The 12745-nt window shown below is 35.0% G+C and overlaps 1 protein-coding gene across 2 annotated transcripts in view; it reads right to left on the bottom strand.

Moving 5' to 3' along the window:
- Positions 1 to 793: 793 nt before the first annotated feature.
- Positions 794 to 12745, bottom strand: part of LOC125685541 (pseudouridine 5'-phosphatase) — a 60970-nt gene continuing 49018 nt past the window's right edge. Inside the window, exon 5 of one of the 2 annotated variants that reach the window (XM_048928650.1) lies at positions 794 to 2236. In XM_048928650.1, the coding sequence (XP_048784607.1) occupies positions 2060 to 2236 (177 nt within the window). In that variant the 3' untranslated portion in view covers positions 794 to 2059. The remainder of the gene's footprint in view (positions 2237 to 12745) is intronic. The other variant, XM_048928640.1, reaches the window with a different exon arrangement.

The raw sequence follows: 12745 nt of genomic DNA, 5'->3' as shown, positions 1-12745 counted from the left end.
TTCAACACGGCAAAGTGCAAGGTTTTGCATTTGGGCCGGAAGAACCCCAGGCACCTGTACAGGCTGGGAGGAGTGGTCCTTGAGAGCAGCTCGGCAGAGAAGGACCTGGGGGTCCTGATGGACGAGAGACTGAACATGAGCCAGCAGTGTGCTCTGGCAGCTCGAAAGGCAAATGGGATCCTGGGCTCCATCAGGAGAGGGGTGGCCAGCAGGGACAGGGAGGTGATTGTCCCTCTCTACTCGGCTCTTGTGAGGCCCCATCTGGAGTACTGTGTCCAGGTGTGGAGCCCTCAGTACAAGAAAGACATTGAGATTTTGGAAAGGGTCCAGAGGAGGGCGACTAAGATGATCAGGGGGCTGGAGCACCTCCCCTATGAGGACAGGCTGAGGGAGTTGGGCTTGTTCAGCCTGGAGAAGAGAAGGCTGCGGGGTGACCTCATTGCAGCCTATCAGTACCTGAAGGGAACCTACACCCAGGAGGGGAGTAAACTCTTCAAAAGGGCTGACAACAGCAGGACTAGGGGAAATGGTTTTAAGTTGAAGGAGGGAAGATTTAGGTTAGATGTTAGGGGGAAGTTCTTTACTAGGAGAGTGGTTAGGCCCTGGAACGGGTTGCCCAGGGAGGTTGTGGATGCCCCGTCCTTGGACGTGTTTAAGGCCAGGTTGGACGGGGTCCTGGGCAACCTGATCTGAATATGTATGTTTGGTGGCCCTGCTAGGCAGGGGGGTTGGAACTACATGATCCTTGGGGTCCCTTCCAACCCGGGTGATTCTGTGATTCTGTGATTCTGTGATTCTGTAATTTTGGAGTATATTACGGAAAATCAATTAGATTTTTTCTTTTTAAATGTTTAAATTTATAAATGTTATAAACCCACCCACTGTAGAATTCCTTAGAAAAAGAAAATGCATTGCTTCCACCACAATATATATGTACTTTGGATTCCATTAAAACCTGTCTGTATGAACAGCATTTTCTAACTCGGTCCTTACTGTTATTCTGCCAAGATATCAGAAACACATAGAATTAATAAGGATAGATGACAAAATGATCATTTTGTGGAAACCGTTTGCCATAAAAATAAATTTTAATATTTAAATCAAACAAAATGACAATTTCTACAATTTAAAAATAGATATTAAAGATGTCTCCAGAAAACATGGCTTTTTGCCAATAAAAATAAAGAACAAGAAAGTTGAGATAGCCTAGAGAAAGCTACTTGTACGTGTAGGAGCTAAAGCCATAATTTTATCAAAATTGAAACAAAAAGATAGAATGAATACCTCTCACACAAATGGAAGGGAAGGATACATGGCAACATGGAAAACAGGAAGAATATAAAGAGGCAGATGAAAAGTGGTTTGGTTAAATAGAAGGATCATGTAACCTTGTATAGCTCTATAGCAGGCAAGACCCAAAGGTCAGAGACAGAATGAAGGCTGTAAGGGACCTCTGCAAGTCAAACCCTCCAGGAACAGAAAAAAAAATCCAAGTAAAGGAAAGAAAGAAACAAACAAACAAAACAAAACCACACAGGAAGTGTAACAAAAAAATAGAAAATAAAACTATGAGGATACAAAGGGGAATAGACAGGCAAGCAAAGGATGAGGAAATGGTAAACTGGATGCGTTTAATAGTGATAACTGTATCAAAACCAATGTAATGTGATATAAGCCGATCCAGAACAGATTTCTGGTTCAAGGCTAAACAGTAAGCCATTCAAATGGGAACAGTACAAGAAGTTTATAATGTAATTACAATAAATTGTCTAAATAGTTTCATAATATTCCCAGAAAACATTATGATGTACAGAGAATAAAGCTGGATCACTTTAGAAGATGAAACACTGTTTTAACTTCACATATATCATGAGTGCAAATATGTAATATTTCAGTCAATTTTCAAAGGTTAGAACAATGTGGAAGACACAGTTTTAACAGAATTTATTTGCTCCAGATTTAAGAAAGAGAGACAAAACAAAGCAATTACAAAATCTTAACAAGATTTCATTCTGGTTTCCTGAACTCCAGTCAAGCTTATGAACAGAGACATTAGGCATTAATCATATGCTGGTAAACCAAAAAGCTCTGGTTTAAAGTCCTCCATGGAATTGAGCAGCAGAGTTGCCTCCTTTTTAAGATCAGGACTTAAATTTTCATCTGGAATCATAACCACTTGCATTCCTGCTGCCAGTGCTCCTTTGACTCCAAGCGGTGAATCTTCAAACACAAGACACTGAGAAACAAGGAAGTAAGGAAAAAGAAGCGAAAGAATCATGTTATAACAAACTTTTAATATTCTATTTATAAAGAAAGAATGATACTGAATAAAACAGATTTAGGCAGTCCCTAATTAGAACATGGCTAAACCTCCAAATTTGAACATCTGCAAGGTAACTAACCTTAAATTAATTAATTAATTCAAAAAGCATCAACATACATATTCAAATCCCAACAATTGATTATCCAGATGTTTCTAAGAAATTTCTTTTATAGCAATAGATTTAAGCAGAGGCTTAATGTAAAGTTAAGCATGTGCTTACATAGCTTTACAAGCAGGCAATTTAACTAAGACCCACTTTACAACTTTGCATTTCTCAATGTATATGAGAGGTGAAAAGACTAAAGTACTTAGGTCAATATTAGGACTCTGAGTGAGTGGAGAGTTAGGTAGAAATTATTTGTCAGGAGAGTACTGCTGAATTAATTGCCTCATGTTTTATTTCTTTCAAAACAATGGTGACAAGAAAATCAGCAATTATATTGGACTGCTACTTTCAGAGAATACAGCTTAGTCAGGTTAAAGTTACATATCTTAAAACCGTCAAAATCGCAGAGTAGTGAAATTATGGACAACATGAAATGAAGGTTGTAAAAAATAATTATTGTTTGTGTGAAATTTGAGTTTAATAGTACAATACTGAATAAGAAATACAGTATTTTTCAAATTGAATGGGTATACTTTAAAAAAAAAAAATTGCATTCATTTTCTCTGTTTCGGCATTTAAACTAATCTGGATAACGTACTGTAGCTTTTGATTACTGGATTAGAAATTGACTTTTCTGAAAAAAGCAAGCACATAGTATCTTAGTATTTTTTAAGTCCTAACATAAAGGTACTTCATACTATTCGGTTTAATTACTTTAGCAATTATTAAATTGAAATGTTGTAAATTAAACTAACTAAAGTAAGAGAGATGAAACATCCAAACTCTTTATATAGCATGCATTATCCATATACATATATAAGAAACATACAAAGTCTGGAAAAACTTGAAAGAAAACAACCAAAGGTACGTTCTCAGAGTTTCAAATTACACATATTATTGGAAAAAAATATTCATGTGTGCTTTAAAGCAACAATCATGAGCTCAGTCAACTACATAGTAATTAATATTCATTAAAAATAAATATGACTATCAAACGTACAATCTCACCTTCAGTACTGTTTGGTTTGCCTAAGTAAAATTCATAAAGCTACTTCAGCATCTGATATAAAATTCGATTTTGATAGATAATACTTCTTCATACTTCCCACCACCACAATATTTTTACTGACCTCAAAGATATTAAGATGTAGAATAACTAAAGTGCTGAAAAGTTTGTCCTCTCAATTTTTTTGCATGTATCTGAATAATACTGGAGTTTTTGCAATTGGCCAGTGCACCATTTCATAGAACTCTTCATTTTTCCTTACTATATTGGTAGGATACATTTTAGCAAAACACAAGTATTATTTAGACATGAAATACAGTACTGAAGAGTTGAACTAATTGAATTAAATTGAAATATGTTTGCATATTTCAGAGTGTGTAATAATGGCAGAGTGAACCCTATTTAAAATAAAAAAAATAAAAAAAGTCAGTAACCAGTCACACTGAAAATAATGTTTTTTCTGTCAGCAAAAGCTGAAGGAAAGAAGACAGTAAGCATACAGTGTAAGTTTTGAGGTTAGTATCAGCTGAGGACCATAACTAAAGGCATGGAATAAGGCAAATGACATTAAGGAGCCATTTAAAACACATGTAAAATAATTTTACAAAGACACACACAGTTCAACTGGATTGTGAAAAACTCATACAAAGTCACGTTGATCACCTGGTTCGAACATTTATATAATAAAACATTATGCTTCTGAAGTTCATTCTAGCATGAAATAAAGAATCTCTTCCTTACGTCATGCAATCTTAAGTTTGAATTTTTGGTCATAAACAATCCAAAGTATGGACAATTCAAGTATCCAATATCTGAGACTTATGCTGACCAATGCTTTCTAACAGTTCTGTAATTCAGACTGTATTTACTAGCTAAGTTATTAGTAGTGTTACTACCGCTAATATCAAAAATATTGCCACAAGTCATTTCAGTAATTCAATACTGATGCTGGGATAAAAGTACAGTGCTCTCCACAACCTCCAGTCACTGAAACTATGGCTCATTACTAATTTTTCTCTCATGCATTAGGCTACTCTTCATGGTCTTTGCCAACGTAGCCAATGCTTTCCTACACTGGATGAGTCTTATCCTTCTCTTCATAATATAAGAGATTGTACCAAATAATACTTACTGGGTGAAAATAATGAATAGAGAAACTTAGTTTAACTTTTGCCTGAATTCAGATTTGATGCATTGGAAGAGAACATACAACAGTATACCGTGTCTTTTTGCTTTTAGGTTTCTTAAAACACTCTTTGATCAAGAAAGATTAAGGATGTGCAGAGTTTATCTGTTCTTCTCTCAGAGTACCAAGTCACAACCTGTAAAACCTTTATTATGATCAAAGAAAACACTTTTGCAAGACATATTAAATAGATGCACTATATAAGTGTATCCCATTTCTATGATATGTATCAGAGATCAGAACAGACAGAAGGAGTGAACCCTTTCTTTACACTTTCTTTTCTTTTTAAAATATTGATCCTTGCCCATGAATACATCTTCAACAACTTGGGGTCAGACAAGGAAAAGCAAAATGTGTTTTCTATCTTCCATTTTATAAAGCAAACTTTAGTAACTTTCAGTGAGCCAACAGAACTAAACCAATCTCTCCTGTGCTGATTTCATTTATACAATCTCTAAATGCCTTCTTTTCTTCTTCCAGTTTGAACAATATGATATTTTCAACTGTTGATCAGTATTTGTACTATAAATATGCAAATCTGAAACAGCTGCAATTAGAACTGAAACATACTTCTGCCTATTGGTTTTCCTAAGAATAGATTAGTTTGTTACCCTAAGAACTCTATGCATCCTGAAACAGTAAATGAAACCCTAACAGGCTTTCCTTTTTGAAGACAAAACTTAAATGTTGCACAAAACAGCATTATCAAGGCTTTTCAGAGACTGTTTCTAATCCAGGTCATACAAAGAATTGTACTTCTCTACTGTCTTAAAAGATTTAGTTGACTTCCATGATGTAACTAAACTTAGTGTATGAGAAGAGATGATGATTATGGAAGGAAATATGCATAATGAACAGCTTAACTAATTCCCTAGAACTAAATGCAATTAAAACTCTTAATTACCGAAGAAATCATGCAAATGACCTATAATTATAGTGCTTTTAACATTTCGGGAAACAAAATAAGTGTACAAGGTCTTCCTCCATTCTTTCTTCATACTGACACTTATTGTCAACAGCACAGCAACATTTTTAATATATGATGAAAAGTTTACAGAGGTCACATACAAAATGGATTTATTAAGTTTGCTGCACAGAGATGTTATAAACTGCTCACTGTCCTGGCCCACCCACATCCTAAATTTAGAGATGTGAAAGCAGCCAAGTTCTTCCCTGTTTTGCATAAATATTGCAACATCAGCATCACTCCAACCAAGAGAGACAGATGAGATTTATACAGATTTCAGCTGAGATTCTGGCTCCTCTTCTGTAACTTGTGTCACTGAAAAATACTACTGCTATAAGATCTCGCAAAAGGTCACACTAATGTAGGATAATTTTAACTTTGGAATGAACTAGATGCTTAAAAAAGAAAGTAGTAAAGCACATTAATTTATATTTCACTCTGTGGATCTAGCATAAAAGAAAAAATAATCACTCTACTTAAGAAAGAAATATTATCACCACAACATACCATTACCTCATCTTCCTACATGAAATTTAAGAACAGAAGGAACAAGCTGCAATGAACACCTAGTTTCAACCCCCCTGCCATGTGCAGGGTTGCCAACCACTGGACCAGGCTGCCCTGGCCTTGAATGCCTCCAGAGACGGAAGGCAACTTGTTTGCAAAATAAACATTTAAATAAAAAATACCATTTATTGCTTTACAAAGAAAAAATGAAAATAAATTTTTCAACTTCTTAAAAATTGGTAAATAGAGCACAAGATTATTTCATATTTTCTTAAAAGAATCTTCTTTTGGTTGGTTCTGGTCTGATTCGATCCTTTCAACTCACTGAAATTGTTTGTAGACACTGGGACTTAGACACATTTTAGTACTTTGTCTTTGAGTCAAGGTTGTACAGATTGTATACAGGTATGAAGTACAAATACTGCAATATCTTTGAAGAAAGAATGAGAAGAGTAGGAACTGTCTGCTAATTTCTCCCCTTTCCCCTAAACATTTTCTTTTATTATTATTACATTATTTTTCTTATATGCAACACAGAAAACAGCTACTATGGAATTAATAATAAAACATTAGACTTCAGTTTTCATTTTATCTATTATCACTGTTACACTTACATTGCCTTTTGTTCTGTGGTTAAGGTTTTCACTGGGTAAAAAATACTTAAAAACCCTTCCATCTTACTGAGTTTTAGAACAAAATTAACATAACCTTGCCTTCTAAGGAACTACAGATGGAATGACTCTCCAACCATGTGGGAAAAAAAATCATTGGGAAAAAATTGTACTCAGACTAAAAATAAACACACATTCTATGTATGTGTATGAAAGTTTTTAAAATTAAAGACTAATAATCTATTTTATTCTCCCTTCCTGCTAAATCAAAACAAAAAGGGAAAATAGTAGAGTTTTGAGCGATTAGATAGATTTAAAAAGGGCTAGTAAGACCTTTGAGAGATTATCCCAATGTTCATTCTACAGCTTCTGAACTAGATCATTCTCTTTCTGTGCTTAGTGAGAAGGAACAGTAGAAGATTATTTTATATCCTGTCTCCAAATGACCAGAAACATTTTTATCAGAATGTTATGTATTATGTTTGAAGCTTCTTATGGATTATATATGGCACTTCCATAAATTCACTGCTTATCCTCATTGATTTTTCTCCTTCATGGTCAAATCAATAGGACAAAAGCATATTAAGCTATTTTTAAAATTTGGAAAACCTGGAAAATCTGGAAACATTAATTTATGTAGACAGACACAATGTAGTATTCCATAAACATTTAAAGCCTAATTAAAATTCTATCATACCGTTTTAAAAACAAATGCTCTATTGAACTCAGTGGATAAAAAATCATCTCCAAAACAGGCCTTCAAATGAAACTGACCAACTAGCTCACACTGGTTTCAGAAATATGCTGTTAATCTTTGCTAACTAGAGGGTGGTCTTTTGTTTCTACTGATAATTTGTCCTCTGAATTCCAGAAGTATTTTTACTTCTTTAATAATAAAAATAACAATAATAAAAATAATAATAAAACAAAAACTATCAAAAAACAAATAAACAAACCTAGTTAATACCCTGTGGTTATATTAAAATCTAAATAGCATCTAAGAAATTCTTACTCTGAAAGATAATAGCATTCTGGTTTTTTTTTGTTTTGTTCAACAACTTTTACTTTGCTATTTTTTCTTTTTCAGATTTTCAAAACAGTTCCACCATTCCTGACCCAATGCTACTAATATGAGTGATCTAGGAATTTTCAAGAACTATAATATAATTTGGAATACAATGTTGACTCATCCACATCCCTTATTAAAAAACAAGAGAAATCACCAACAACTTCACTATCATGTCACAACAGAGCTGGTAGGCTATTATTTAGGTAACTTGTGATTCCTTTTTTCTTACTCTTTAACATACAAAGAGTATCTAGAAACAAGGGAAAAAATATATTTCTTTGTAACCCATTTACCAGCAGACTTACTCAAACAATATTGAATAAATGCGTTTTAAGCAGCAAGAGTATTTGCAATTTTGGTCTATGACTTTGTTAACTCAGAACACTTAATAACAAAAACAACAGTAAAAACAAATAATTTGATTAATGTTTCATAATTTTTGGACTTAATCTGTTTCTGGAAAACAGTGGGAATTCTCAGTAGAAACAGTGAATTACACTTCATTTTATTTAAAGGACATCCGCCAGGGATAAAAGAGCAATATTAAACATACCGCTTAATCATGTCACACAGTTTACAGTTCTTCCTCCCCCTCTACCCACCTTCTCTCCCCACCCCAAGTTCCTTCTGTTAAGAAAGTACTCAGGAGCAAGCCAAGGTGTTTTTAAATGATACAGCAACTGAACAAAAAACCTGAAAAGTTATACTCAAGTTAAGCATCAGCATATCAGGAATACCAACTACAAGCCACCATTCTGTGTGATTCATATCAAAAATTGTTCAGAATTTACATGTGCATTGGCTATTTAATTCAGATTTTTATTAACTCGCTAGTATTATACTGTGCAAGTCAGTATAAGAATCAAGTTATTTACTAGAAAATCTACAAGTTGAAAAATAAAAAGTCATTAGCAGAACTGAAATACAACCAACATCACACCAAAGTGTTACAACTGCACATTATTACATTACTCTGCATATCCAGCAAAAATGCTAACCCACATTTAAGCACATACTAGCAGCTACTGTCTCACAAACCAGTTCATCAGAAGTTATCTTAAGGTGGGCCAGAAAGATTGAAGCAGTTTGAATGGGGAAGAGGAAGAACAAGGAGAAATTTCAAATTTCTTGCTTATTTTCAAGACTCAATGAAGTGAGAGAAAGTGCCTGTGTGAGTGACAGTCTGATCCAGACACAGCGGCTCTGTGAAGCAAGGAGAAGGTGACATTTACATGCGGGGTTATTCTGATAATTCCGGATGGACGGAGCATTCTTTTTATAGAGGATTGTGTGTTTAGAGGACAGCACACTGAGAACTTTGTATGGTAACTCGTGTTACAGGCCACAAGAAATTCCCAGGCATTTCTGAAACAGTACCCAATTATCCCCACAGCAGAATTCAGAATTCTAACTCAATCAACTGTGGCTTGGATTAGCAATAGAAGAATATTGTTCTTTTATGGAGGACACAAGGCAAATACTTAGTATGCTCTCTATTGAAGCTATTCTATTCAAAAGGATAACATGCCCTTTTTTTTTTTTTTTTTTTTTTTTTTTTTTTTTTTTTTTTTTGTAATGTCACAGCTCTGGAAGTAGTAGAAGTAGACTGAAAAAGGAATTCTGTGCAATGGCCTAGTTGATCCATGCTGCCTTCCCTTCCACACTGAAGCACATTTACTAAAACCATTAACTTTCTTGACAGGTAACACAGAACACACACATATAGTTGCATCTTGAGTGTAAAGTCAGAGTAATTTACACTTGAAGGGATCTCTGGAGGCGATTTAGTCACAGATCCTTCTCAAAGCATGTCCAGTTAACATACGCTGCTCAGGGACTTGACTGGTTGAGCTTTCAGTATCTCCACACTTTCAGGCAACCCATTCCTCTATTTCCCCCATCCTATAGTGAAAGTGGTTTTCAGTAGGAGCGAAATAAAAGTCATAGAATAGATATTTATTTATCTCAGAATGACCTTTGCATTAAACTGTACACTACACATTCTCACTAGTCTAGTGACTTCATGAGATATATCTGTGCCACACTTTAATTCCTCATAGTCAGTTTTCTGGGAAAAAAAAAAAAAAAGGTTTTTTTTTTCTTTCAAACTTCAAAGAGCTCAAGGTTATCTTTTAGACAATATTTAAATTTCACAGCATAAGCTCAAGCATAAGCACAAGCTCATAGCATGAAGCCATAAACTAGGAACTTTAAGTAACCTAAACAAAACACTAAAAAAAATTAATTATAATTATCTACACATTTCAACTTTGGGAAACAAGTACTTATCTTTAAAATGGCTATTATCTGTTCTGAATATATATGTATTTTATGACAAAGATGGACAACAAAGCACAAAAGCAAAAAAAAGAAAAGTCGGAAAAAATACAGAATCCAAATTTGCTGAATTCTAGCAAGCACCTGCCCTGAATCTTAAAATCTTGTTTTGGAAAATGGATTTTGTAAATTTCAAAGGAAAAAAAAAATCCTTCATAATCTTCATATTTTGAAACACATTTATATAACGGTTTGACTCTGGGTCATTTGAGAGAACATTTGCTAAAACAGAATTACATAAATGTTTTCTTTTGAACTTACTGCTCTTTAAATTACTGTTTCCACTAAAATATGAACTTGCAATTGTAATAATAGTAATTGTTTATTATAAAAATAGTTTGTTACTTCTGTTCAAAGGAAAGTATGTCCTTCAGTTAAATATGTGTCTATCATAAACAATTAAATTCCACATACATATTTAAGACAAAATCAAAGGTGAAAAAATTAGAACGTTGTTTTCTAATCAGAATTCTAACCTCTTACAGGAAAGTATTTTCAAAATTTATGCCAAAATAATGGTTTGTTACCAATGATAGGTAGAGATGTTCCTTCCTTTTTTATTTTAATCTCCCACTTGTCTGCCTATAAATTGACCTCTCATGAGCAAAGTCATCAAAATATGCTTCAGTGCAAACCACTTGCTCATCCAACACAACAATGATTTTATATTAAAAGTAAGAATTGTTAGTTACTTAATGGATCAGCCATTCTGCATTTGCTGAAATTCATTAGTTTGAGTGAGCCTTTGGAAAAGACACGAGAGTTGATTTCTTTCAATCCATTTGACTGTAACTGCTGAAACTGCTAGTCTAAAGCTGGTTGCTGTGCTATTACACTTCCATGTTATCACAGAATCACAGAATCGTAGGGGTTGGAAGGGATGTCGAGAGATCATGGAGACCAACCCCTCTGCTAAAGCAGGTACCCTACAATAGGTAGACATCCATACAGATTTTGAATATCTTCATAGAAGGAGACTACACAACCTCTCTTGGCAACCTATTCTAGTGATCCATCACTCTTACTGTAAAGAACTTCCCATGTTCAAGTTTTAGGCCATTATTCCTTGAAGTATCACTACACACCACCAAGAAGAGCCTGGCCTCATCCAGTTGCCTCCCATCTCCCTGTAGATATTTATAAATATTTATCAGATCTCCTCTCAGTCTTCTTTTCCCCAGACCGAACAGACCCGGGTTACCCAGCCTTTTTTCATATCAGAGATGCTCCAGTCCCTTAATCATCTCTGTGGTCCTCTGCTGGGCTCCTTCTAGGACATCCCTGTCTTTCTTGAACTGAGGAGTCCAGAACTAGGCATTGTAGTACAAATGTGGCTACACCAGGTTGGAGTAGAGGGGAGAATCAGTACCCTTGACTTGCTGGCCACGCTCTACTTAATGCACTCCAGGAGACCATTGGCCTTCTTGGCCACAAGGTCACACTGTTGGCTCACGGGGAACCAATTGTCTACCAGGACACTCAGATCCTTCTCCACAGAGGTCCTCTCCAGCAGGTCATATCCTAACCTGTACTGAAGCATGTAGTTATTCCTCCCCAGGTACAAGACTCTACACTTGCTCTTGTTAAACTTTATCAACTTTCTCTATATGTTATGGATAACAGATGTCCACATAGTCTTAGAAATAATAAAAACTTGCTTTTCTGTCCAAGCCCCTGTGTTCAAGCTGATAAAAGTAGGACTGAAAAACCTTTGAAAAATACGTAGTTTCTTCTAAAGTAATGTCTCTTCTTCATTTACGTGGAAAAGACAACAGATACAAAGAGCATAATAATACAATTTGAGAGAGCAAATTTTCTGCTACAAAACAATAGCTTTCAATATAGTCACCAGCAATGAACAAGAGTCTGTAGGCTGTGATTGTAAAAATCTAGACCTGCAGAAATGACCCACAGTTACTGTTACTGCTGAAACACACTCTCCCACTGCCTCACTGTACTAAACACTGTATGATAGTACAGTGTTTAGTCTCAATAAGCATTCAGCAAGTGAAGGTGAATGTCAATTCATGCCATTTTTTTCTGCATGGAAGAATTCGATGGCACACCTTTGCTTCGTACATGCTTCCAAATCAGACACCATTTTGTCAGACTGCTCTTCTCCTGCCATCTGTCAACAGCAACAAAATGTAACAGAATACTGGTGGGACTGTTCAACCTTTATTGCCATGCCACTACCATCTGCCTCTGACATCCTGGACTAATATAATAAAATAAGAGGCAAAACTTTACTTTTACTTTTTTTACTTTTTTAAAAAACCTTTTTTTTTAATCAAACCCTCAAACAAAACCAGTTGTGTTTAGCCACACCTTCAAGACCGGAAAACTCAGAACATATATCCTAAGACAATCTTTATGTATGGAAGAGAAATTTCCGTTCTTGGTCTTCAGACATATTTACTCTCTGATTTATACATTTTCTGTATTCAGTGCTGAATCTTACCTATATGTCTCACTAGACATAGTTGAAACCAACATGCAAAGTTTTGAAATATCGTAGAGAGAAAATACTACCACTCGTCTTTCACTTCTTCACCTGACAGCTTGTCCTCTCTCTTTTTTTTGTAGTCACAGCACTTTTTACCTGGTCGCCAGAACATATCTTTCAATAGATT

Source organism: Lagopus muta, chromosome 1 (genome assembly GCF_023343835.1).
Source record: "Lagopus muta isolate bLagMut1 chromosome 1, bLagMut1 primary, whole genome shotgun sequence".
In the NCBI taxonomy this organism is placed as follows: Eukaryota; Metazoa; Chordata; class Aves; order Galliformes; family Phasianidae; genus Lagopus; species Lagopus muta.
Note: the sequence above shows the minus strand (reverse complement) of the source record. Positions and strands in the feature narration are given on the sequence as shown.